The sequence below is a fragment of the Struthio camelus genome, chromosome 3, assembly GCF_040807025.1.
Source record: "Struthio camelus isolate bStrCam1 chromosome 3, bStrCam1.hap1, whole genome shotgun sequence".
NCBI lineage: Eukaryota > Metazoa > Chordata > Aves > Struthioniformes > Struthionidae > Struthio > Struthio camelus.
Window position 1 is genome coordinate 9,236,108 of NC_090944.1, and position 27,388 is coordinate 9,263,495.

The 27,388-nt window shown below is 44.3% G+C and overlaps 1 protein-coding gene across 1 annotated transcript in view; it reads right to left on the bottom strand.

The window, feature by feature from the left end:
- ELP3 (elongator acetyltransferase complex subunit 3) overlaps nucleotides 1–27,388 on the bottom strand; it is a 96,630-nt gene that overhangs the window by 3,949 nt on the left and 65,293 nt on the right. The window contains exons 13-14 of the mRNA XM_068936768.1: nucleotides 18,895–19,122; nucleotides 16,890–16,971 (exon numbers count right to left, since the gene is read on the bottom strand). Coding sequence (XP_068792869.1) covers nucleotides 16,890–16,971; nucleotides 18,895–19,122 — 310 coding nt within the window. The remainder of the gene's footprint in view (nucleotides 1–16,889; nucleotides 16,972–18,894; nucleotides 19,123–27,388) is intronic.

A 27,388-nucleotide genomic window follows, 5' to 3' on the forward strand; every position in this document is an offset into this window, starting at 1 on the left:
TGGATTTTAAAAGAAGGTAATTTAGGTTGCGTTGGAGCATTATGTGCTGCCTCCGTTAATCTCAGAGCTATTAAGTGGTGCTAGTTAAGTGCCAGCTCTTCCTCATTTGGGGGCAACGGGTTCAAGTCATTAACACGACTGATGATGGAGTTGGCTGGCCCTGTGCCCCAGGGGTCCCACCCAGGGCTGCCTCTGAAGTGTCTCAATCGTCATCTCAGCCGCGCAGTGACTTCTTGCACAGAATTACTGTCCTTCAGCAGGAAAGTCTTCTGAGAAGATGAAGCAGACACTCCTTAAGCTGCGGGCCTCTGGCAGGCCAACCTGGGATGTCTCACTAGCTCCAACACCACAGGGAAGCTACCTGTTTTGAGGGGGAAGCTCTCACCAAGACCATGCCAAGAAACAATCATTGCATTCAAATGTGCAAGCCAAGTGTATGGGATTATAGAGATGCTCCCACCATGCTTCAGGCGTCAGCCCATAACAGACCTGGGAATTCAATGCCTGGATTAAAAGATGATGGGAAGGCAAAGGCAAAAATTTGCTGCTTACAAGGGAACCGTGCAGAAGGCAGAGCCCATCCACACAAGAGACTTCATCCTGCTGCAGCGTAATGGGGCAGGCTGGTCACGGTACAGTGGCAGCATTTAAATCTGGAAGCAGGGGAAAGCAGGTACAAGCCAGCCGGGCAGACTGCTTACAGTCTAATTTGGTGCAACAGGAGGGGATCAGAAGATTGAGGAACACTTGGTGCTCAAGCCTGTACATCTACATTATATGTAACGGGTGTATACTGCAGACTAGATGTCTGGTACCCCAGACTCAACGTTCCCACCACAGACATGGTTGGAAGACAGCCAAAGAGCAGGGCATTCATTCAGACCTCTCTGCCCCCTTCAGAGTGGAGCGTGTTTGATCTGTGCCCGGAGCAAAGCTCATGGTTTGGTTTCCTCCGAAGGGACCCTCACCAAAATCTCTCTGTGAACCAACCCGATGCACACGGTTTTCACTTCAGACCCACTCTCTGCTGCTCTGAACCGAAAGGCTAACAAACACAGCCTACGATACTCACTGGGATGCCACTAGTACAAAGGTATCTCTTTGTAATCACGGTATATCAGGGAAATCACAGCCAGAACAGAGGAAGGTTATTTTGAGACCAGCATGGCATAACTAGAAAAGAAACAGGGTGCTGAAACGTGGAATTAAAAGCAGGCATACAGCCAGAAACCAGCTACAGCCTTCCTCCTCGACGAGCGGCGTGTAACACCGTAGGCACTGCTAAATGGAATAAAAGATCTCTGGGACGCTAACAAGCGGCTACAAATCATGTAGAAGGAATTCACGTTCACTAATGAAATAGTCATCTCAATTCTGAAATTATCACAACTTTGTACAAACGCAAATTCCAAACCACTGAAGGTAACAAACAAACTAGCAGGACAATACGGCTTGCTTCTGCTCACGAGGAGAGTAGCAATGTGCAGCGGTAAGAAAACGAAAGCTACAGCTATTAAAACAACATGCCATTTCATCTGCTCACACGTCATATTAGGGTAAGGGTTGGAGAAGCAATCCATAACACCTAAAACGCACCCAAATGTACTTGTCCATTAAGCGTGCTTGAAAGGAAGGTCTTGATAACACAGGTTCACCACCCGGCAACCCCACCCGGCTGTGCCCAGCAGCTGGTAGGCCACAAGAACCTAATCAGACAGGAGCCCTCCCTTTGCTCAAAGTCAGCCTTGCACCTTCCAGTGAAAAGAAGCAGCATCATCCAAGAATGAAAGACTAAGGCCAAAAGCCTCTCAGACTGCAACAAAACCCAGCCGGACGTCAAAAGGACCTGTGGCTCTCACTTGTCTGCACTAAAACAAATGCCTGGCAGGTAAGATGTTACCACCTACAGAGCTGCCCACCAGCCCTTTGGAGAAGTCCTGTCCTTACAGCAGCAAGGCCAAACAGGACACACACCCATGCCTACGCTCATCTCAGCTGTCTCTAAGTCCAAAGGGCATTAACCCCCTCCAAACGCCAGGACAGGCAGCTGGGAGCAGTTGTATTTCAAATCACTGCTACCAGATTCACTAGCATTGGTTTGGTCGAAGGGAGAGGGCTCTGATCACACCTGCCTGGACAGAAACCCACAGTCATGGGCCAGGTAAGGGTTTTTGGAAGCATCCTTCACTGCAATCTTCAAATTACACGTTTTCTGGCAACAGCTTCCGGTTAATTTAATAGTCTCTTGTTCTCATCTGTTGGAAGTCTGATAATGGTGAATCCTACTGATAAAACCCCAAAGCTGGCTTTTTACCATAACATTTAAACTACAAAATTGAATTAAAAAAAAAAAAAGTCCGTCTGCAGCAGGGGACAGAAAATAGTTGACCACTGTGTCAGAGTTAAACACTCTTCTAGCTCAGAAGGAAAAGCAGTCAGTACAGGATAGCTACCCAGAGGAAGGTGGAAATCAGACTTCATTGCAACCCCCCTGCTAGTGATCTTTTCTGTGCAGGGCCCATAAATACACTCTTCTGACTCAACCCTGCCACACAAGGATATTGCAGTGCAGCACCTAAGGCCGAGTATCCTCAAAGATTCCTTTGCCATGGCTCACTAGTCACAGAACTAAGTGAAAATGAGATTGTTTTCAGGATCATTAAAGAGCTCCTAATAGTTCATAAAATTTCCATAGCAGAGACTTACTGAGGCACACAAGAGAATTATCTATACGCAGGCCTCCACGTCTTTCAGCAACAACTGAAATCTCTTCTAAAGAAGCACAATCAACGCATGTGATGTCTCACAGCTTCCTTCCTCCTTAAAATATTTCTTAGAAACAGTTAGTGGAGCCCTATGCGCAAGGAACTATAAGGCAGTGAACCTGAGTCAGCTGAACTTTCCAAATTGCCTCAATTCATTAATGTGCCAGCTGCAATTCTAGTGACAGCGAAACCTCTCCGGAGTTTTCCGGGAATGACTTGTGCAGTTTTCTGCCTTAGGACCAAAGAGCCCTGGACTCACTGTGGGGACGTTCAAATTCTCCATAGGACCTCTGTCAAGTAGGATTTTCCTGCAGAAGTGCTGAGAAAAGGGTTCTTGGTTAGCACAGGCAGCAGGACAGGAAAACGCTACATTTATCAAAACACTAAGAATTTCACCCACAATCAGGAGTGATTCTCCACCCCGCCTCTGGGATTTGGGATGGTCGAGGCTGCTTCTTTTGATATTGGGAAGGACGTTCTCTGCTTGACTGCAATGGAGCTGCTGAGCACTGTAATGCTCTGCAAGAGGAATGTTCTACCTTAGCCACAATATAACTTTTGTGGTTTCAAAAAGGAACGAAGGAGGAAGCAAAAAAATGCTTCCGCAGTTGTGTGCAGAATTTCTGTAGACACCAGTAAGAGAGATTTCACAGAGCTGGACAGAGGACTTGGAAGCCACTTCTGCTGGACAGACCGTAAATATCTGCCTTTTAAGTACACCTAAAAGAACAATCAAAGAAAGCAAAAGCTCTGAGAAAATCCCGTTGGTCCAAGCACGCTTCCCATGAACAGACTGACACTGCCAAAGAATTCAAAGTATTCGAAGGCAGATATTCAGAGACCACAAAGCTCACGTTTTAGTCTCTCAAGATTTGGGTTCAGATGACTTGGAGTGAGATGTCAGGGACAAACGAGCAAACACAACTCTTTCCGTGAGCGGTGGAGACGCTAGACTGCTTTATGTTATAAAACATAAGTTTAAGGTTTTTCATTACGTTTCTTGCTTTGACCTTCAAAATGTCTGAGAAGACTTTGCTAGCTTTCAAACAAAGGCCTTATTGGTGAAATCCATGGCTATTCAAAGGCTAGATTCCACGCAGGATTTCAAAGCAAAGTGACATTTTAGGTCACTCAGCAACCACTCAAGCAAGTGTCCTGGAACTAACCATTCCGCAGGTTTCCTTGTTCTTGAAGTTGATAGGAAGTACTTATATGAGGAACGCTCAAAAATTTGGCTTCACATACATATGAATGGTAGGAAAGTAAGATCCCTGTGGCTTTTTCACCAGTCCTGCCTCTACCGTGTCCAGCATCAGATGGACAAATTCTCAGATTCCAACTGTGAAAGCAATGCAAGGAAGGAACCAGCCAATTTATTTCTACCTCTCTCAGAACAAATCTATTTGATGTAATGTCATGTTCCAGCTCCCGGTGAAGGTCAAACACAACCCAAGGAAACATGAGAGAAAACTATCTTGTTCATCATGCGTATATAAATATCATGCGAAAATAACCTGAAAAACACACGACACTTCCAAAATGATGTATGAACTAAGAACACACATAATATCCATCTATGACCTCTGATTAGTTTGGTTTGGTATTTACAGTTTTCGCAGTGCTGTGTTTTATCTTTAGGAAAAACACAAGGCTGTTTCACATGAATCACTAACAACCAACTGCAAAGAATAGTAACAATGGGAAAGAGCCAAAGGATTTGAGATAACTAAAAAAAATCCTTTTCAGCAACAAGGATATGGAAAAAACCAAGACTCTTAACAGCCCTGAGAAAACCTAAGCACTTCAGAGTAATCAGAACCAAAGTTCTTAATTTAAGAAGCCAATGAACAGTCCCTAGATCAATAATTAAACAGTCAAAGATTTTTCAAAGTTAGATAACTGGCAACTCATTTCCCCAAAGTTCCTGAAGATACTGGGAGTTAAAAACCTCTGAAAACTGGAATTAGGGGCCTTTGGAAATGTTACCCAATATCTTACAAATATGATGCTCTCAATTTTCAAATTAGCAGAGCGGAAACGCAGATAGGCTCATTTTTACTCCACACAACAGATTCCTGTTGAGAAATACTGAGCACTACTAATGTTCTGGCAGTCCTCAGACAACGTAATCCAGACGTATTAAAGGAAAGTGGAGATAAGTTTGTTTTTTTTTTTTTTTAAATAAGGTTATTTGAAAATATTTGTATTTCAATAATTCTGCTCTAAAAACTGAATACTGGAAATTCTTTTTAATATTTTAAAGGATTTTGTGCTCGTAAGCATGTTACAGCTCTGGTGTCTGAAGTACTCTGCCGGCACAGCAGTTCTGCCACCGTGCCCACGTGTTTCAAGGATCTCTGAAGGGACTAAATCCTGGGATGAGAAAAGTTCAGTATTTCATGACCTCCTTCTGCTGAAGCAACAATAAAGAGCTAATTAGCGTCACGGCTAGAGCTGTGATTTAGACATATCTTTTTAATGTACTTACACGATTGTTAATACCACCGTGTCTGAAGCATTTCATAGTCGTTCCTCTAGTAAGGGCAAAATGAGTAACAGAATTAAACTCACTAACAGCAATTGTGTCCAACCCTGTATTGAGTTTAGATGCTGCTGTTTGTTGAACCCGAAAGGGAAATCTGCACCTGAAATCCTGTCTGTTATTTTTGTGACTGTCAAATGAAAGTTGCGTTTCTTCCTGCAAAGATTGCTTCCCGTACTTTTTAAAGTATTATTTTCATAACACCTCCGTCTGGCAAGTACTGTCATCACCACGATCCAGAAGAAGAGCCGAGATCCCAAGCAGCTGGGTAATTTGTCTGAAACTACAAACTAAGTCAATTATTTAAAAAAATAAATAAATAAATAACAAAAAAAGAGAGCGCTTTGATCCTTGTGTCTCCCTGAATCAGCTCACCACCTCACCTCACGTAGGTCTTTTAACTACAAACAGGGATGGCTCTCAAATTTGAGACTGGATTATTTTTCAACCCACAAGCAACTGCATATCATTAGCATCCCCTTCCCCCTCACCAGTCCTGTCCCTGCTCTGAAAAATCCATGTTTAAACAAACACGCTGGATGTGATGCAAACGCGGAGATGCTGTCCCTTTCTAATAAAGCTGATCATCTCCCCGAGATGTGGCCAGCTCTTCTGCTTGAGGAACAAAAAGGCAGAAACACCACTGCTGAAGCAGCAAGGGAGACCTTTATTCCCCCCTTCTATAGCTCGCTCTTTTTACAATGCTGATTTAAGTGAACAAAGTAACTACGAATCTAAGAATGATGTTATCTTGGCAGAATAGGTTAGTAAACTGATTATGAAGTTTCACTGAAACAAAATAGATATGTATATACACACATATTTTCTCTTATCTTGTAACATCAAAGAATTTGTCTGTTGGTAAGAGTACCCAGCTAACAAGGAAAACCACAGCAAAAGCTTTATAATATTAACACATGGATCACTCGGGATTTTCTGGTTTGTTCTTAAGGCAAAATCTCAAAGCCAAGACTATCACCAATACAAATTTTTATAAAAACAATGAAGAAAAATCTAATGGTAGAATTAAAGAACTAATTTTGCAGCTTTCAACTTTTGGGGTGGTATTTAGCACACAGGAGATGCCCTCGTTGTATTTGCAGACTTTGTCATTTAAAAATCAGTTAAGAACCATCCTGGAGCTTCCAGATGGTGAGATTACATCTCATTGATCTCTTTATTATAGAGGCAATATTTCATTAATGACTAAACAGGCCTGCCCAAACCCAGCTGCACTGAAAGAATCCACTTTCAGGAGAACGAAAGCCACCAAGCCAACACTGCCTTTAATTCCGACAGATGAAGCCAGAGTTAACAGATCTTTTGACTCTAAACCAAGCAAAATTAAATATTTACGAGTTAATACCACAGCTTCTCTTACAATTTAATAAGGCGCTGCTATTGGTGTGGCCACCAGGCATTGAGACAGGGAGAGTAAAATGTTTCTGCTACTAAAACCCAAATCTGTCAAGCTAAAGGTTTGCAAGAGTCTAGATCTACAGGCTACATAATGTCTTGAGGCTTCTTCCAGAGATGGCTGCTGAAATATTCAACCCATCTGGCAAGGTATTACTGCGAGTTTGGGAATTTAGGATGACTCATCAGGCATCTGAGGAATTCACAGCCAATTTTCTCTCCTATGTGCTAGCGATTTTAAACAGCAGCAAAGAAACACTCAACAATCTTGACGGATACAGTCTACCAGTCGTTAAACAAGCAGTGTACCTGTGCACCTATTTCATCTGATGTCAGCTCTTAAAGCAAGCTTTCACCCACAGTACATGACTTTGGGAATCTCTTTCAGTATTTATCCAGTGCAGGAAGGTAGGGGTCACAAATCAGCAGTTTCTTCTGACCTTCCCATCTTGCTCATCAAAACAAAAAAAGAGATCATTAATGTCATAATGTCTCTGTACTGAAGAACTACTTAACAGGCTCCCATCGATTTACAGTTGAATAGCACAGATCACTAAATCAGATATTAATGACTTCTGGTCACTGAAACTACTATGAGAAAAGAGCAGAAAGACCATCATATGCCTACTGGGAATCTCTGTGCTGTTGGGTTCCCCCCCCAACAGCACCATACACATTCAGCAGGTTAGGTGGCTCCTCCCAAAGGAGGTTATTACCTCAAGCATTTCTAATAAAAAGCAGCAAAGTGCTCCAAAAATACTGCTACTGACTATGAGAAGTGAGAATGACTAGCCAAGGAAAAAATCCTTTATGATCTCTTCTCATTTTTGCATGCATTTGCTTTGATAGTCCCTCTTACAAATTCCTGATAGGATTCCTAAAAGCTCATGTGCTCTTCTGGACTCCCAACAGCAAAACAAATGCAGAGGGTCACTTGAACATCAATGACGTTTGCGTTGCCGTAGTGCAAGGGCTCTGAAAGGGCTCCAGTGTGCCACGTACTGAACAAATTCAGCTCAAGATAGCCAGCCTCTCCCTTGAAAAATCTGCACTCAGTACTCCCCTTACCTGCTTTGCAGAAACACTGTTCAGTTCAGAGCTGAACAAAGAGCACAGATTAGCAGTTAATGAGGGCTGCGTGTTTGCTACGGGTGATTATTCTCCAGCCTTCTTTGGCTACTCGACTTCCCTGATGAGCCGGCTAATGAAAGAAGCCGGTGATGCTTGCCATCACCTGATCCTACACACCTCCCATTCAGAAATTCATCCTGCCTTCCCATCGCCACCTTCGGCCCCTGCGCACTCAGGCAGAAGACATTCCTGGCCTGTGTCCATGTTAATTTTCTACTTGACAGAACACAAATAGAAACCTGGTCTGGGGGAAAAGTGATCAGCTTGCCGCATAGTAATTAGCTTATAGCAGAGACCAGCGGTGGTGGCAGACCTCCATACCACTGCGATAAGGCTGCTACGTCACCGGCATGCAGCGAGGCTACAGTGAAATCTCGCTGCAGGGAGACGTTAAACTCCGGCTTCAGAAGATGAGGCGTGCTGGTGCAGATCTGGCTGCGGTTGTAGACACCTCCCCAGTCTCTGTGTTTCTTCAGTAAGGTTTCTTTGAAGGCTACCAGAGACGATGTAGGCACAGGTGACAAAATGGATCTACTTTAAAGGAAAGGGTGCTTATTAACGATGCATTCAGTTGTAACAGGGCAAGCGCTTGCAACAGGGGAATTCAATCCTGTCCCCAACCCCCTCAAACAAGCGACTTCTGGACAGAGATAAGGAGGCAATCCTGTTGGTACCAGCCAAGCTCATCTGCTTTTCTAATGCCAGCACAAACAGATAACACAGACAGACGTCACAGCACACACTGCAGGCGAAAAGCCCTTCTGTGCAAGAGCATTGTATTTATAAAGTAGCTTTTACTGTTCGAGAAGTAATTTACAGTCTTACAACGCACAAGCGTTTTGTCTGTGCGTGGCTGGCCCTCGCCCTTGGAGGAGCCAGCAGCCCCACTTACAGCTTCCAGAGTCACTAAACCAAGAAGCCAGCTCATCTGCTGTCACCTGCACGCTCTTCAAGGACACCAGCCCCTTAAACACAACATGGTAGTGTAAAGGTGCTGTCCCTCTGCTTTGGCAGCTGACTCGGGATAGGTAGACAGGGATGGAGATGTCTACTCAGTAGTCAGATACCTTCAGGTCCTCTGCCCTATGCTCCAGTACACCTGCTGCTCAGAAGAAAGTGAATACTTTGTCATAGCCCCATCTTAACTTTGTACGTGGGACTCAGGCTACCAAGGTAAATTAAATGATAAGCCAAGTACTGTCACGGCAAAATGCCACTGGTGTTGAGACTGCCAGGATCTCTGTTGTCTCCACAGAAAGTGAAGTTGGAGGCAGTTCCCTGGGCTGACATGTATCAGGTGCTGAGAGGGCTCTGCACGTGCCAGCGGCGTAAGGTTTAGAGAAAGTGGCTTTCACCCACTGAAGACACGTGAACATGTGAAGGACACACAGAAGTGATGCTGGATGGTACAAGTAGCGTTTTGGTGGAGAGGATACCATTGGAAACCCACACGGAAAGTCAGTGGCTATCCCTGAAGCAAGAGAGGATATATTCTTTGCAAACAAACACACAAACAACCAGTCATGTTACACCTGGAGCCATAGCAAGATGTTTGGTGCAATCACTGTTTGGTATAACTACTGTACTTTAGAGAGAAAGGTATCAGTCTTGTAATTCCATTTTTCAGATACTTCAAGTAAACGTACAGCTCTGACTTGAATCTCTCTGGTCATTGTTACTGTAAATAAATCATCATTACCAAAATTGGAGGATGATATCAGAACAATCAAATTGCTGCTTAGGAGAAAAACCAAGGACTCATAATGTATTAATTTGTTTAAGCATATTAAGGCAGCAGGCTTACGCTTATATCATTTAGGAGGAGGAAGGACTCAGGACTCCAAATATCTCACAATTTGATATATGTTACATTTCATGTACTCATCGCTGGTGCCATTTTAATGAAATAGCGTAATTCTTTTAACTTGCAACTTCCCTGAAACCAAAGACCTACAGTGAAAACCACAGATCAAACTGTCTTGCTTTGGGTCACTATTGTGCGTGTCCCCACATGACTGTCTGAAGTACTTGTTATAGGATTAGGATCAGAAAGGGCTAGTTACGGGATATCAAGCAGCAAAGTCAAAATAATGGTAATAGGAACCCTCAAGGAGACAACAGGAGAGGTTTTAAATGAGGACTGTCCTTTATCCACCTTCACCTCGACGAAAGGATTCCTTCTCCCAAGCTCAGGGTACAATGGTGGGCCCTTACAACCAACCATAAAGATCTCAAGGAAAGGGATGGGGAGAAAAGGCTATCAGTGGTTACAAGCAGACAGACTGGCAAGGCAAAAAAAATCCCTCGAGGGCTATCAAGTACAAAGACACTAGCTCTGATTCAAGGAGTCCTTGGGCGACAAAGGGCTGGAGGCCAAGAGGATGTTTGTGTGCTTACTCGATATTACTCTTCCCCAGACACTCACTTTTGGGGGTGTCAGAAACGGCATACTGATCTCACCACCGCAGCCTACTCACATTTTTCTGACAGAGGCAGCGTAAAGCAAATTCGTTGCAAGTTGGACTCAAGAACAACAGATATGAGGGCTGCGCTGCACTTACCCCGTGGGCTGGGGAGGACGCAGGGAACGAACGCAGAGCTCCCTTGTTTTTCCTAAATCCATCCTCTGAATGCTGTGCGGTTTCTGACAAAACCCAAACCGCTTGGAAAGAGCTATTTGGGTTACAGCACGCAACCGCTCTTCACCAACTCCCAACGGAGATCGTGGCAAGCGCTGAGACCTACGGACTCCAAAATGGGAGATACAGCCTCAAGTCCTACCTAGAGCTCACGAAACCTCACCTCAGGCAGACAGACAAAGATACAGGTTTGCAACTCGAATGGTTAAAAAGGACCAGAAGGGAAAGCTTCATTCATCACCCTTCCAAAAGGAGGGAAAAACAACAACAACAAACACCACGCTAAATACAGAATTGAAGCATTAGCATTTCCCCAAAACAGAAAAAGCAAATTATGAATTCAGCCAGGTTATGAGACCCTACAGTGGCCTCAAACATTCCAAGCTTTTTTACATTTTCATGACCTGAGGACTCGTGGACATCAGAGGAGGAACATGTTTAAAATTGTTTTAGTGTAATTAGGTTTTGGAGGGCTTTGTTAAAGGGAAAAAAGATGGAAACTCAAAGCAGGTTTCCTAAAAGCAAAAAAAACCAAAACAAAACAAAAACAAAAACAGAAAAAACCCAAAACCAACAAAAGGCAATGAAAACACACATGCAATTACAAATGCTGGAAAATGGAAAAACAGACATTTCAGATCAGACCTCCCCAGAGCTCTGAATAATGGAGTGATGCCTCCAGGGTCTACCATTCAGCTACCCAAGCCTGCATACTAATATACTACTCGCATCAGAAGAGTAGAAAGGCACCACTCATGCAGAAAATTACCTTAAATGAGCAACGACTTCATGATAAACAAGCCACTCGCTTTTTTACTTTGCTCTTTGATTTAGGTGGTGGTGGGGCTCCTCCTCCCTCCTGCTAAGGAGTAGACAGCACTCTTCTGACTCGCGCAAGCAGGCCACAAACCCACCCTGCTGCTGTGAATACTCAGTTCTGTTTTGTTTGGTCCAAAATCCAGATACTCAGTTGCATTTTCGGGGGTGTGGGGGGGGGGGGGAAGGAAATACCTTGTAATCATTAACATCCAGGGGGCAAGCTTTAAAAACAGCATTCAGAGAATATGCATAGCAGAAACACCAGTGGTATAACTAGAGCATCACACACGATATGAAACTGGAATGTCTATGGCTCCTCTCCTTTCCCATCACATCCATGACCTAATTTCCTCTTGTGCTGCCAGAACCCAAAACGCCCTTCCTAACCCGGCTTGCAAGTGCTCCTCTTTCCTTACAAACCTGCTCCTTCCATAGCCAATTACATGCAGTTCTCCCACCGGTCCTCTTCAAACGAAGTGATATTTAATCAGGCACCACCAGGCAGCTGCTGTGCAGCCGAGTTTGCTGTGTGCATCATTCGCCGGTTCATTGCCTGCGATGACTCTTGGGTGCTCGATGCAGGAGACCTGAGATTTTCCTTTGTTTGAAAGAAACCTTGCGTGCTTTAGGTACTATAGGAGTAAGTCACAGCAATCCTGTTAAATCCTGCTGTACCTTTTTCTTTGCTGCCCACAAATTAAACATCTCTAAGAGCAAAGAGACTTGCTACAAGAAGACATGTTCAGCTGAACCTGTTTACTCCAAGAACAGCAGGGAGAAAAAACTGCTTTGGAAAGAGTCCGCTAGGAAACTCAGATTTTTTTTTCCCCTCCCTAGGAGTGCAAATTAATGTACTCTGAAGAAGTACAGGAACTGATGGCATTCATTTATGCAGCCCTGGTTTGTACGTGCTTGAAAAGAAAAAAATCTGACAGCTGTCTCACGAGTGCCTCGACTCTTGACGCAGGGAGAAGTCCTTACCCTGCTCTGGTTAGGGTGATCCAGGCTGATGAGACGCAGAATGCTACCCCAAAACACAAGCCAAAAACTGGTAAAGCAGAGAGAAAGCGTTAATCTTTCCGTAACAGCCTCTAGAGGTGAACAAAGCACACCGGTGATAAGCCAGAAGTAACGAACGCGCGGCTAAAGCAGCAGTCGAAAAGCTGGACTGCAAGCGCGCGTCAGCCGTGGGTTGTAAACACGACAGAGCTGCAACCCACAACTCAATGAACTCGGCACTCAAAGCTTCGAATAAGAGCAAGCTTTGAGCCCTTCACCCCCAGGCTGCCTTGCAAAGGAGCGCTACCACTTGTGGGCAGTGTAAGAACACTGCAGGTCAGAGAGGAGGATCCCCGCGAAAGAAAACTGTATTTATTTTTAAATCCCCGAAAGCTGCTGTTGCTCACAGTTTGATTCAATGCTGTTGACGCTGCGGTGTGGTACAGGTTGCTAGCATGGCAATCACCTTCATTTTCTCATGAACAATCCAACTTCTATATACTGCCTGCCTAATCTAATTTCAGAATTTGTGGGTTGCTTTTAGTTTTTTTCGGTTTTATAAAATGGAGGGTGGTCTAGGTTCATACTGGGGAAAAGGGGAGTTGAGGAAGGAAGAAGCAGAAAGAAGGTAACCCTCTACTTTCAATTCCTGCCCTATCAATCTTCTCTAAGGTCTGTCTTTCTGCTGGCTCTCCCTCTGGCTGCTCTAAGGAAAGCTCCTGCAGATGAAAATATAAAAACCTGATGGAGCATCCACTACCCCGGAAAGAATGCACCGAACACTCAGAAGGATACATTCTCTTACCTGATCAGAGTTTCAGAATGTAAAAAAAAGAAAAATAACGAGAAGGGATTTAACACTGGAAAAAGTACTACCTAGGCATGTGCACGCTGTCCATAGGTACAAGGCATTAACAAATCAAGATAAGTTTCCTCTTTCCAAAATACGTGCTCAGATGGGACAGAGGTAGGGAAAGCCTCTAGTCTGCCTTACGCAGACGTTAGGCTACAAGGCCAGAACTGAAGTTTATTAAGGACTACAGGACTGTATAGAGCAGCTATTCCATAGCAACAATCTGCTAGTACAGGTTTATCCTTGGTTCCTGCAAATCCCCTTATCAGTGGTTTTTTTTTTCCTCCAAAGGCTGTCAATTTGAAGCAGAGAAGCATCCAAAAGTCCCTTCGCTAACATTCCCATATTTCCACTTATCTTGGCCTCTTCTTCTCTTATCATGGCTACTAAGTTTGGCATTTCTAAAAATAACCAGCTAGCAATGGAAGCAAAACTCCCGGGAGCCCTACCAAACCCTTCAATCCTCCCAGCAACGCTTCCGAGTCTAGTCCTAAGGTCTCCCGAGCGCACCCTGGCAGCAGGCAATCTCTGAGGCAGCCCATGAATCAACATCTGATAGGAACTATGAGACACTGATTACTCAAGTAATTTATTACTTCTAGGCTGACCAAGAGGCTATTTACATGAGCAAATTAGATACTTCAGAGTACCATTGAATGTGTCCTCAAGCTTTACCTCTGATTTATGTGCCAGCTCAGTTTCTCTCCCCTTAATATGTTGCTCATTGCAGCCGAATTTAACACTGGTATGATGCATCGCATTTACTTTTAGAAAGTTCTAAACCTCCTTTTTATCCATAACTGCAAAAGGCAAAGGCACAGTAGTTTCCTTAAACATATGAGACGGCGTGCTCAAGCAGTACCAACAGACTGGGAGATGAGTCACCAACTGTAATAAACGATTTTATCTCTCGTGGAGACTACAGAGAATAGGTGGTATTAGTTTAATTTCTATTCACAGCTTTGTGATTGTGGATTCCTGACTGTTGCAGTACGCTTAGAAGAAAGATGTTGGGATCAGTCACCCCCAACTGATCATTATGGTCCTACTGATCTTAATCAGGAGGCAATCATGAATTACTCACTTGTCTCCCATTTACATGTTTCTATCAAGTTATTTCACAGCACTGCCTGATACAGAATATAAAAATGTGAATACTTCACACTGAAATATGCCACTGAATCAGCCCCGAGGGCGAATGAGTTTTAGCCCTTTCTGAAGCGAGAAATGAGCCAGTACAAGACACGACACCTGACTTAACAAAAAGGGACATCCGCATTTCTAGGGAAGTGAAATAAGGTTTTATTTTATTTTATTTTATTTTTTAAATTAAGAGTATTGACTAGCTTATATGTGCGAAAAGAAACAGAGTAAGAGGAGATAAGATTATGTCTGAAGTCCTCTGAGGAGCCTGGATAAAAGGAAAATTTGCTCTGACAGCTAACATGCTCTGCCACGAGGGAAAGAGGTTTCTAATGAGTGAGACCCTAATGGACACAGTCTGAGATGTCAGGAAATGTGGAATACCACCTTTGTCAGGAACGGCAGCAAATCACCTGCATAGGAGAGAGACGTTTCTAAAGTAACCTCAGTAAAAGCACATCAGCCATGTTTTTTTTCTTTCCTTCCTGTTTCTCATGAGCACTTGCAACTGTACTGCCTGTTTTGGATGCTGTACAGATTAAGGTGAACTCTAACCTGAGCTGAACTTGAACTGCTCGTCCTAGTCGTGAGCTCTAACCTATAGCCAATGCTCAAAACCCTTCATGCCGTCACCTCTTTATATACGTTAAGCAGGTTGGGTGTGCTGGCACTGTTTAGTTGACTAGTATTGATGCAGCCAGAAGGTAGCAGACTGGAAAATAATGCTGAAGAAAGGACACTGTTAAAGGACACATTGAATCAAAGCATTAATAAAAACATACAGTATTAATGAGATAGAGACAGTCCTGTAGAGAGACACCTTCAAAGCAGCTCTCCATTAAAAGCTTCTCTCTAGACAGTAGTCAAAATTTTGCAGTATGCTGAAGACCTAACCTTGCAATGCCTTCCTAGATGATACATCTATTTTGAAATCAAAATTGGCAAAAACAAGTTCATCCTCCAACAGAGAAATAATTTCTGGCTGCCTTTTTTTACTTCAGATAAAACCAACAGGAGAACTGAAATTCAGGTGATAACATCTCCAAGGAAACAGCTGGAAAGCTTCTGTTCTCTGCAGATGCTGTAGTACTCTGTTACAACACACTGCACAATACCATACTTTGCACCCCCCCCTCACCCCCCCAAAAAAATCTGATAAAATCTTGGTAAGATATCACAAACTATGTATGCAGCAAGACGGATTTCTCGTACTGTGCCTCCGTGCACAAAAATATATTTCTTCACATCAGTTTGCTAATATTAGTAATACGAATGCTTTGACAAGTCATTTTTTAATATTTGCTATACTTTTTCTGTTCTTGTCAAAAGAAGTGTTTAGTACAAAGGAATTGCTACTTCCTCTCTCCAGACATCCCAAGCCAACACGTTACTAGTCAAAGGAGAGAAACCGTTTTCACTTTTGCGCCTCTTTTTATTTAGAAAGACCTGGTATGGGAATTTCATACAGTTCAGAAATGTCCTGTTCAGACCGACTCCCACGCAGCGGGACTAGAGGTTTGGCATGAGCCTTCAGAAAACCAGAAACAGGGAGTCTGGAGAACATAGGATTGTCTTTAAGCATCTGGCTATTGCCTACACATTGTCCTCACGCGCACTGGCCCCTGTGACAAGTACTTGCCGAGATGACCCACTTGTGCTGTTCTACTTCCAGTGACGTTACACAGCTGAAAACACACTGCGAGAGGCTGTTCACTTCGGCACTCAACAACCCGGATCAAAGTCATGCGGCTTTTTGTTGGTTTTTTAGGGGAGCAGGGGTAGGATTATAATTAAAAGTCCTCTACTACAGCCATCCTGCTAAAGTTCGCCAGCGTAAATGAATCTTAGGCCAATAGGAGTTTCTCCTCCCAGGTTGCCAGTTTCCTCAGCTATATAACCTATACGCCTGTAAAAACTTCCTATAGCTACTATACCTGCTGATAATATTCATACGAGCGTGTTACCAATAAGTATAAACTCATGCACCAAGGCAGCCCGGACCCTGACTTCACACACCCGACCCCATGGGCTGATGCCGCTCTCCTTAGCCACAATGCTTTGAAAATGAAGCGGGAGAAAGGGCTACAGCTCTTTCTTATACAGTGCCCTTCATCATGATAATGCTTAATGCATCCTAAAAGCACACCTGTCCGCCATAATAATGGTACTTGCAGAAAGACTCTAAAACGATGGCTGGCAATTTTCTATACTCCTAAGTTCTGGAAAGCAGCCCTCCACGATAACGACCTGCGACGCGGCCAAATCAGCGAGTTCAGAAATAGCAGTTTTTGCAGGAAGAGGAACCCCATAGTCAAGCAGCCGGTCTCCTTCATCACTAAGAGCAGGATGGTTCCCCGCAGCGTGTCCTCTGGCATGTTGCTCACAATAATAGTATTGTACTGGGCAAAGCTAGGCTGGAATTTGACTCCATTACTAAGAAACATCTGCTGATGCTCATTTTTCTACCTAATACGATGAATGTTCACAGCAGTGGCGCTGGCTGCACTGGGTTCATTTTCAGATTAAGTTAGGGGGAAGGAGAAAAAAAAAAAAAAAAAAAAAAAAGGATAAAGCAGAGGTACCTGAAATAACAGCAATTTTCCATGACCCATGCTCCTCTCTGGCTATTCTTTCTGCCTCCTCCATTAGCAACATACCAAATCCCTATAGCGGAAGAAATAAGGGGAAGAAAATAAAAGTCTCGTTAAAAAAGAAAACATAAGCAAGGTCAGATTTCAAGCACTAGTATAGACCTAAAAGACTCATATTTTTGGCAAAGGAATGATCAAAACCTTATTGCAGGCGAAGGCAAAAAGGCTTGAGAAGAGTTACTGCACAGAGGTGTACTAAAACTAACCTTTACAGCGGAGCTCTCCCAAGGTTTTTTTCCGATCAAATTATTTGTAGGTAATTCTAATGTCTGACTGCTTCCCAACACAGAAAAGAATGAAGTTAAATCCATTGATTTAAGTCCACTTGGTGTGCATCCCAGATTTCCTGGCCCTGAACAAAGCTATCCTGCTGAAATACCCAACCCTGAAACAACCAAGATGCATCTTCACAGCTCCCTTACTAGACCCGTAAAGGCTGGGCTGGGTTTATGCTAGTGAGTTAACCAGAGCCAGAGCACGGATGCTGGCACGCAGTTGTCTACGCTGCTAAGAGGATCCCTACCACGATTTTGACAGGGGACACCACGGATGTGGCCAGACTTCAGCAGCTGGCTGCAGAACCAGAGATGGGCCCCGGTGCTGCTTACTTTTCTGATACAGATGTTATCTTAGTGCCTTGCAATCTTTATTTCCACAACCCCTCCAGGAGTCAGGGGTTATTAACATTTCTGAACAAAGAATCAAGGCACCCAGCGACCATACGGCTTGTCTGGGGCCACCCACAAAGCCTGCGCTGAACGGCTGCGCGATCTGTGGGCCTCTTTGCAGCTGCAGATTCGTGCTCAAACCCTGTACTGCTCTTCATAGCTCACGGCACAACTGTAGGGCTCAGCTCGTGAAACAGGAGATGCCAAAGCACAAAGAACTGCAGAAGAACACGTTAACATCCTGGAGCAGAACCAAGCCTCTTTTTTACGTTTGGAAGTCTTGCACGGCAGGAGTGCTACGGGGACCAAAACAATGCTTCAAAACCAGGGAATAGCTTTTCCACTCTATTTAATAACTTAGGTGGTCCTATACTCTGAATAACTGATTGGATTAATTCACATCTAACATTAGGAGGCAGGAGTTATGCTTGGCTCTTTGTTCATCTATTTTCCTGACAAGATGTACAGACTCAGGCTATGGTGAAACTGAAGTGGATGTGATTTAATGCTAAAAACATGTAATACTTACAGGCGTTTTTAAATAACACATACAACTCTTCAATCTAAAACATTCTCCTAACCAGAAATTGTCCCCACCAATTGCAAAGAACACTTTCTGCTCAACCTCTTGATCACTGACTATTCTGAATGAACATCAGTGCGTCATATGCCGTGAAATCTCAATTTCCAGTCTATTTTAATGTTTGCAGTTGGCTACTTTCAATTGATTTTCCTCTCTCTCTCTCTCTCTCTTTTTTTTAAAATACTTAGGATGACCACTTTTCCCTTTCTAAATTTTGAAATGTTAACCATTTTAGAATGGAAATATTTTTTTTTTTGCCTTTTTTCTTTTTTTGTTTCTTTCCAGCAGCTGCCTTATGGCTATACGTCATCACTGTCCAACAAAATTGCATCTTAATGCATATACGCAGGGAAAGATTATTAAATACAAGGAAGTTAATTTAAAACATCAGCCCTGAGCGCTTTTGGCACAGAGGACAAAGTGATTGCTTTTTTAAAAAGCTCAATCTTAAAGTTTAAAATCTGCTGGGGCCTAAACTCAATCACACTAGCAAAAAACCCAGAAGCCACAGGATTTTAGCATGTGAAATGCAAGAGGAGGCTTGATTTCAATTCTGTTCCCACTGCAGCAGACTATAACCCAAAGAACTGAACAAATCTCAAAGATTAAATAAAATTTTGCACCAATTATATTCGGGAGGAATGAGAAAGAGGCACAGAGGAAAAATAAAGATGGCCTGGAGTACCTGATGCTGAAATTTCGAAGGATCCCGACTGCTCACTGGGACCACGCTCCCGTACACGTGCAGCTCCCGGACAATGGAAACGCCTCCTTTCAGCTCAGGTCTGAATGACTCCTCTGAACACTTCCGCAAGCGCAGAAGGCCAACGAGAATATCCTGCTCTGGATCTTCATAGGACAGGAAGGTCTCCCAGCCACCGTTAGCCACATAATCTCTTCTAACTAATTCAATCTGGTCAAAGAGAACAAAGAATGAAGAATACAAAGAGGGAGAAAAAAAAAGAGAAACTTATGAAAAATATTTAAGCAACATGTTGAACAGACTAAACCCAATTTCATGGATCCATAAACTATTATGATTCAGAGAAAACACGAAGCGCTTTCTTGAAGCCCAATTTAATTCTAGATGGATTTTAGTAGTAATGGATAAGAACTGAAGGAGCTATTACTGCAGTCATATTAAAGATAAAGCTATTAAAGACTACTTTAATAGAAATATATTTGCCAGCAGGACAGAACTAGTCTTCTATGCCCATCTGCAAGCTTTCCAGAAAAGCTGGTAACCCATATAGCTAGCTGGGGTCAATAAGAAATCTAAAACTATTTTCCTCAAATTACTCAGGTTTCACAACCACTGCAAAATCAATGGGGGCAGCAACTCCTTCCACTAACCAAGGGACTCGCACTAACTTAACTTCAACTCCAATTACAAATTAGCTAATGTGGAATGAGTAGTTTCACACCTGCCTTCAGTGAACTTGTATTCAGGCCACCTCTCTATTGCTCTGCAAAAGAAAAGGCTTGAGGTGTCTACAAAAAATGGTCTTCCAAGCAGCAGTCAACTCCCTTACTAATTATGAATTAGTTCTCTCCAGCAAATGTGCTGGATATACCTACATTAGCAATTAGTGTAGGGCAATAGGAGCAGATCTGAAATGGCTGGTGTTGAGTGAGTAAGAATTCCTAGAAGTTTTTGCAATGCATCAAAAATTACATATGTGCTTTACAGAGTCAGCAGGAAATATTGTTACTCATTCAGATAGCATTGGAGACACCAAAAGCATCTGGACAAGTACACTGTCAACTGACCAGTAACAATATATCACTTGCCTCGAATTTAAGTTATTGATAACAATCTAGATAAAGGCAGTTCTGAAGACCACAATGAGTAGAAGGGAAAAACAAAGTGAGATTTGACTGCCTGTGGAGAACACAATAAAGACTGTACTTGGGTAGAAGAAATTAGTTCTGTATATCCCTAGAAGCTTTAAAGAGTAACTGAAGGGTAAGAATAGAAAGAAGAAAAACTTCTTTTTCAGAGAAGGTAACCCAGCACCCCAGGGAACCTAGCATCACTCAGGAGCAGACCCAGGACCCAAGAAACAATGCAAGATGAGACTTCCCTATGGCACCATGAGATCTGATCAAATCTCATATAATGGTAGCTGCGCTTATTTGTAGTGGAGTTAACGCTCAGTTAATTTGATGTATCCCATTGCTGATACAGGCTGGCGAGCCTGGTAAGGAGGGCTTTAAACTAGGAAAGATAGGAGAAGGGAAGTGGTATAGTGACAGGGTAGTCAGTAAAACACCGCTCAAGTCAGGATGCCTCAAGCAGGTGCATGCAGCCAGGGGAGACAGCGTGGAACATGGCTACGGAGGATCCTCTTGCACCTCTCCTGGGAAGCTTACATGCTCGACTGGCTCTCTGAAATGCCTGTACACCAGTGCACGCAGCATGGGGAATAAGCAGGAAGAATTAAGAGATCTGTGTGTGGTCACAGGGCTGTGATCTTGCTGCAGTTACAGAAACGTGGTGGGATAGCTCACATGACTGGGACACTGTCATGGATGGCTATGTGCTTTTTAGAAAAGACAGGCCAGGAAGGCAAGGTGGTGGAGTTGCTCTTTGTGTGAGGGAGGAACTAGAATGTGTGGAGCTCTGCCTCGGGGTGGATGAAGAGCAAGTTGAGAGCCTATGGGTAAGGATTAAAGGGCAGGGTAACACGGGTGACACGGTGGTGGGGGTTTACTACAGGCCTCCTGATCAGGAAGAGGAAGTCAAGGAGGCCTTCTACAGACAGCTGGAAGTAGCCTCATGATCACAGGCCCTGGTGCTCATGGGGGACTTCAACCACCCTGACATCTGCTGGGAAGACAGCACAGCTAGGCACAAACAGTCAAAGAGGTTCCTGCAGAGGACTGATGATAATTTCTTGACACAGGTGATGGAGACGCCAACGAGGAGACGTGCCCTGCTGGACCTTGTACTGACAAACAAAGAAGGTCTGGTTGGAGATGTGAAGGCTGGGGGCAGCCTTCGCTGCAGTGAGCATGAGATGGTGGAGTTCAGGATCCTACGAGGAGCAAGCAGGGCAATAAGTAGGATCGCAACCCTGGACTTCAGGAGAGCTAACTTTGGCCTCTTCAGGGACCTACTTGGAGGAATCTCATGGGGTAGGGCTCTAGAAGGAAGGGGGCTCCAGGACAGCTGGTTAATATTCAAGTATCACTTCCTCCAGGCTCAAAAGCAGTGCATCCCTCTGAGTAAGAAATCCAGCAAAGCGGGCAGTCCACCTGCATGGATGAGCAAGGAGCTCCTGGCAAAACTCCAGCAGAAGAAGGAAGTCTACAGAATGTGGAAAAGGGGACAGGCCACGTGCGAGGAATACAGGGACACTGTCAGAGGGTGCAGGGATGCGACAAGGAAGGCTAAGGCCCAGTTGGAATGAAATCTGGCAAGAGATGTCAAGGACAACAAGAAGGCCTTCTTCAAATACATCAATAGCAAGAGGAAGACTAGGGAAAATGTGGGCCCGCTGCTGAATGGGGCGGGTGCCCTGGTGACAAAGGAGACAGAGAAGGCAGAGTCGCTGAATGCCTTCTTTGCTTCAGTCTTCACTGCTAAGGCCAGCCCTCAGGAATTCCAGACCCTGGGCACAAGAGAGGAAGGCTGGAGAAAGGAAGACTCTCCCTTGGTTGAGGAGGATCAGGTTAGAGATCTTTTGTCCAAACTTGACATCCATAAATCCATGGGCCCCGATGGGATGCATCCGCGAGTGCTGAGGGAGCTGGCGGATGTTATCGCTAGGCCACTCTCCATCCTCTTGGAAAGGTCCTGGAGATCAGGAGAGGTGCCTGAGGACTGGAAGAAAGCCAACGTCACCCCAGTCTTCCAAAAGGGCAAGGAGGAGGAGCCAGGAAACTCCAGGCCTGTCAGCCTCCCCTCCATCCCTGGAAAGGTGATGGAACAGCTCCTCCTGGAGGTCCTCACTAAGCATTGTCTGGAGGACAAGAAGGTGATCGGGAGTAGTCAGCATGGATTCACCAAAGGGAAATCGTGCTTGACCAATCTGACAGCCTTCTCCGATGGAATGACTGGCTGGGTAGGTGAGGGCAGAGCAGTGGATGTTGTCTCCCTGGACTTCAGCAAGGCTTTGGACACTGTCTCCCATCACATCCTCCTAGGGAAGCTCAGGAAGTGTGGGTGGGGTGAGTGGACAGTGAGGTGGACTGAGAACTGGCTAGGTGGCAGAGCTCAGAGGGTTGCGGTCAGTGGTGCAGAGTCAAGTTGGAGGCCTGCAGCTAGTGGTGTGCCCCAGGGGGCCAGTCCTGCTGGGTCCAGTCTTGTTCAAGGCATACATCAGTGACCCGGAGGAAGGCACAGAGTGCACCCTCAGCAAGTTTGCTGATGATACTAAACTGGGAGGAGGGGCTGACACACCAGAAGGCTGTGCTGCCATTCAGAGGGACCTCAACAGGCTGGAGAGTTGGGCGGAGAGAAAACTCCTGAAGTTTAACGTAGGCAAGTGCATGGTCCTGCACCTAGGGAGGAATAACCCCAGGCACCAGTCCAGGTTGGGGGTTGACCTGCTGGAAAGCAGCTCTGTGGCGTCCTGGTGGACAAGTTAATAAGCATGAGCCAGCAATGTGCCCTTGTGGCCAAGAAGGCCAATGGGATCCTGGGGTGCCTTAGGCAGAGTGTTGCCAGCAGGTGGAGGGAAGTGATCCTCCCCCTCTCCTCAGCCCTGGGGAGGCCACCTCTGGAGTACTGAGTCCAGTGCTGGGCTCCCCAGGACAAGAGAGACATGGCATTACTGGAGAGAGTGCAGCAGAGGGCTACGAAGAGGATGAGGGGCCTGGAGCATCTTTCCTATGAAGAAAGGCTGAGAGAGCTGGGCCTGTTCAGCCTGCAGAAGAGAAGACTGAGGGGGGTTGTCATCAGTGTGTACAAGTATCTGAAGGGAGGGTGTCAAGAGGATGGGGCCAGACTCTTCTCCGTGGTGCCCAGCAACAGGACAAGAGGCAACGGGAAGAAACTGAACCACAGGAAGTTCCACCTGAACATGAGGAAAAACTCCTTTGCTGTGCGGGTGACTGAGCACTGGAGCAGGTTGCCCAGGGAGGTAGTGGAGTCTCCTTTGCTGGAGACAGTCAAAACCCATCTGGATGCGATCCTGGGCAATATGCTCTAGAGGACCCAGGTTGAGCAGGGGGGTTGGACTAGATGATCTCTAGCGGTCCCTGCCAACCTCATCCATTCTGCGATGACAATAAAGTCACGCTTCCAGTGACACGGTGAGTCACTCTGTGCTTTGAATTGAGTTGGTAAGCCAGGCTAGCTACCTATCCTTGCTATAAGGATTCCCTTGCCCACCCCTAACACCTGATGAGCAGACCCAACTTCCCAAACTGGCTGGCTCAACAGGTGAGTGCTAGCAACCCTCACTCGGTCTGCAACACTGAGGGCCTGAGGACCACATAATATATGTTTGGGCATTTTCAGTACAGGCTAGTTCTAGTCTCATCCCATGAACCAGACATCTGTTAATGGCTGGAGTACATTAAGTGCACTTCTAGAAGGCACCTTCTAACTTTAACCTGAAAGGAATCAGGTTTGTGTGCTTCAAGATCACTCTGATGCTATCCAAGTAGGGATTTATCAGAGGGTATGTTTTTGAAGCAAATCCTGATCTGAACTCAAACCATCATGTAGACATACCTGCCATCATTCAGACAGACTCCTTTAACCACAGCAGTTCAACCCTGAATGGCAAGCACCACTGGATGCCCTGTGTGCAGGAGCTGCACTGGTGTTTCCAACACTTCCTTCCTGACAGTATAGTACAGGATTGATCCCTACATACACCTTGCCATACTCCTCCCAGTACTACTAACAAAGACTCAAGCAAGGGACCTCGGTATTTTTCTGCAAATCCTCCAATGCCCAGAAATCCATGAATTAAAAATCTGTTTACCGAAAAGCCACGAGGGATCCTGTCACCTCCCTGCTCCGCTCCATGACGAAGCCTGGGTGAGCACAGCTCACAATTAAACCTCTTACTGACTACAGAAGCAGGGCTCATTTCAGCACTGACGTACAGCTCACAGGGTAAGCACCCAAACAGATGTCTGCGTATGTGCCAAATTCTCCACGAGTGCGGCTATGCTCCAGCTTGCTAAGGAAGGCTGGCACATGCCAATCCAGGAAATCTACTGTTAGCTACCTAACTCTAGTAGTAAAATGGAAACGTAGAGGAAAATACGAGGGCATGAGGTCTATATAGGGCTCAGACACGCTGCAGAATCATACATGGAACTCACTGTAAAAAGTAGCTAGGGTAAAGTTTATTGCTAATTTAAAAACATAATAATAATAATGAGCACTGCTATACTAAGAGTTCAAAATGGCAAGATGTCAGAATTCCCAGCCTCCTCCTGAGGGCAAAAAAACCCATAGAAAATGTGTCTCCATTGCTTGTACTCCAGTGGGGTCTGTTATGCTTACACAGTCCAAAAGACACTTGTAGGGAGAAATGAAGAAAGATTACAGGAACTTCCATGCGCATTTACTTAAGTGGACTAAATCTTCTGCTCTCCTGATCTCCCTGGACATAGAACGATCTAAGTTAGAGAGAGACCCTCAAAGGGGTAAAAGCCAGCCTGGATCATCCGGTGCTTGGTTGGTGCATATCTACACGTGGCAGCATGAGTCAGTAAACTTCACCGTGGTTCCCAGCGGCAGTCCCTTGCCTGTAAACCATTCCATCCGCTGGGAGAGAATAATCCTCACTAGGGTAGATTGCTATTTCAGCTTGCAATCCTATTAAAGACTCGGCACAGTCTTTTTTTAAACTTGCTCTAATAAGGGAAAATCCCAGATGGAGACTACACTCTTGACCTAAAGCTGCTACTCCCAGCTTAAAAATCTGCCTTATTCCTACTAAGGAATAAGATTGAGATTGCTATCTTGATTCAAAAAGCCTCTATTTCGCAGAAAAAGCAGCCTCTACCTATCCTACAGATAGGAACCTGTATTAGTGTTAAGGCAGCAAGCATAACAGAGCTGCCATTGCCCCTCGCCTTTCAAAAGCTGTCAATCCACCATCTCTTTTCAGCAACTATTAACTAGAGTGTTTTTAAGACTACTACATAGCACTATACAGCTTTAACCATTCTAAGAGCAAGCAAATACCTTCCGCTGCCGTGGAGAAATGCCATTAATTGAAAAGGCAGCTTAGAGACAGTTCTGTAAATAAGCAGCTATGGGCAAGTAATCTATTTCAAATTGATTTTTTTTTTTAAATATTTCAAAATACTTTTAAAAGACGACACACCATCATCATTATATATAAAAAAAAACACAGCCTACTGATCCTTAACAAAAAGAAGCTGCATAAAGTGTAACTAATTATAGGAAGAGACTAATTACTTTTAGATCTGACATGATAGCCTCTCTTATTAAAGGGATGTGTTGTTTACTTTTGAAGACAAGGAAAACATCATACCTTGTCATTAGTCTAAAGCACATGAAAAATTATACCATCTCCAGAATTTTTCTGTCGCTCACTGTCATGATAAATTTTGCTAAGACTAGATAATGACATCCTCCTGCCACGCAGACAGATGAGTTTAACAAAAGGAATATTGAACACAACATTGCTTTGAAAACCCTGTGATAAGCTATTTGCTAACCACCCAAGAAATTTACAATTTAAATCAGATCAGCACTGCTGAGAACAGACATCTTTGGAAGATATTTTGTGAAATGACCACAGGTTAGATAACAGGAGCGGAGCAGAAAGGATGCATGGCCTATGTACAAATGAGCCTGTACAGCCTGAGTTCTTGTAAAAATCTGGTAAGAACAAGATAAGTTATTTGGACTCAGAACCCATTTCCATGCTACATTTCTGTTACATAGTCAGAAAGATGGGAAGTATTCCATTCCATCTGACTTCACATAATGGCAGGAGAGAAACAAAATATCGCTCCCAATAATCTCCCATTTGCAAAGTGAGAACACTGTCCAGATACCAAGTGCAACAAATGTTAGGTACCAAAAGTTAAGTAGCATGAACTTCAGAGCCTCTTTGAAGCCTACCTAACCAGTGGAGCTTCCAAAACGCAAGGGTCAGAGGATCCCTGTTAGGAATCTCTTTCTGCATTGACACATGGAAAGCCTAATCCCTCTTTAGTTGCCTACATTTAGAGAGAGCGATCATATACGTGCCCACCGGATAGAAGAGGGTGGAGGTATGTAAGTGTCATTCTGATTCACCTTTCCACCTGAAGGTAGCAGCACCTTTGGTCTGGCACAAAGAATTCATGTTTGAAGGTAAAGTTAATATATTGATTGACAAACTCTACAATCCTCCATGGGGAATGAGAGACCGAGCTGGATTTTAACAGCACCATCGTTAATTTGAGAGGTAGAACAGCTGACAGAATAGGAGAGGTTACTGGTTTTGTTATCCTAAATTTGTCTGAGTCACCATGTGTTGGATCCCCCTTCCCCAGCTTTAGATATTTACTGGGGAGATATCTTTGTCTGAGTCAGTTGTCTGAGTCAGTTATTCCAGACTTTCCTTACTGTTAGCAAAGAAGCAGGAAGAGAATATTTTCAGGATGTGATTTATTGGCCACTGCATCACGTATACCAAGGGGGATCCCACCTTGTGCAACCTTAGAAGGTTCATCTCCTTAGGTCCCAAATGTGGCCATGGACAGCCTGATCACTTTCTAGAAGGACTGATCCCTTCTTGTAACTAGAACGAGCTAGGGAATTAGTTGCCTAAATTTGATGCCTAAATTTCAGCAGCATGTGTTTTCCTTTCCCTAAAATAAGCATAGTAACCTTTTTTGAGGACTATTTTAGGATTCCAGAGAGAAAAAATACAACATACGTATTGTACACTAAACACATCTACTCACATATACATATATACATACATGGGCAGAAATTTGTCTATCTGCATATATGAACATGCACACCGATACAAAAGGCTTTAAGTTCAGCTTACTAAATATTCATTCCTGTTCAGCATGCACGTACTGTGCTTTTGGTATCTTCTAAATCCATATTTGTAATGGGGTGGAGCAGGTGGGAGGAAAGGCTGAGAAGCAGTAGGAAAAAAACTGCATTTGCTTATAGCAGCACAAATACTGAAATAACTGGTGGCTGTTGTTGGTTTATTGAACACGGTGGTCCACAAATT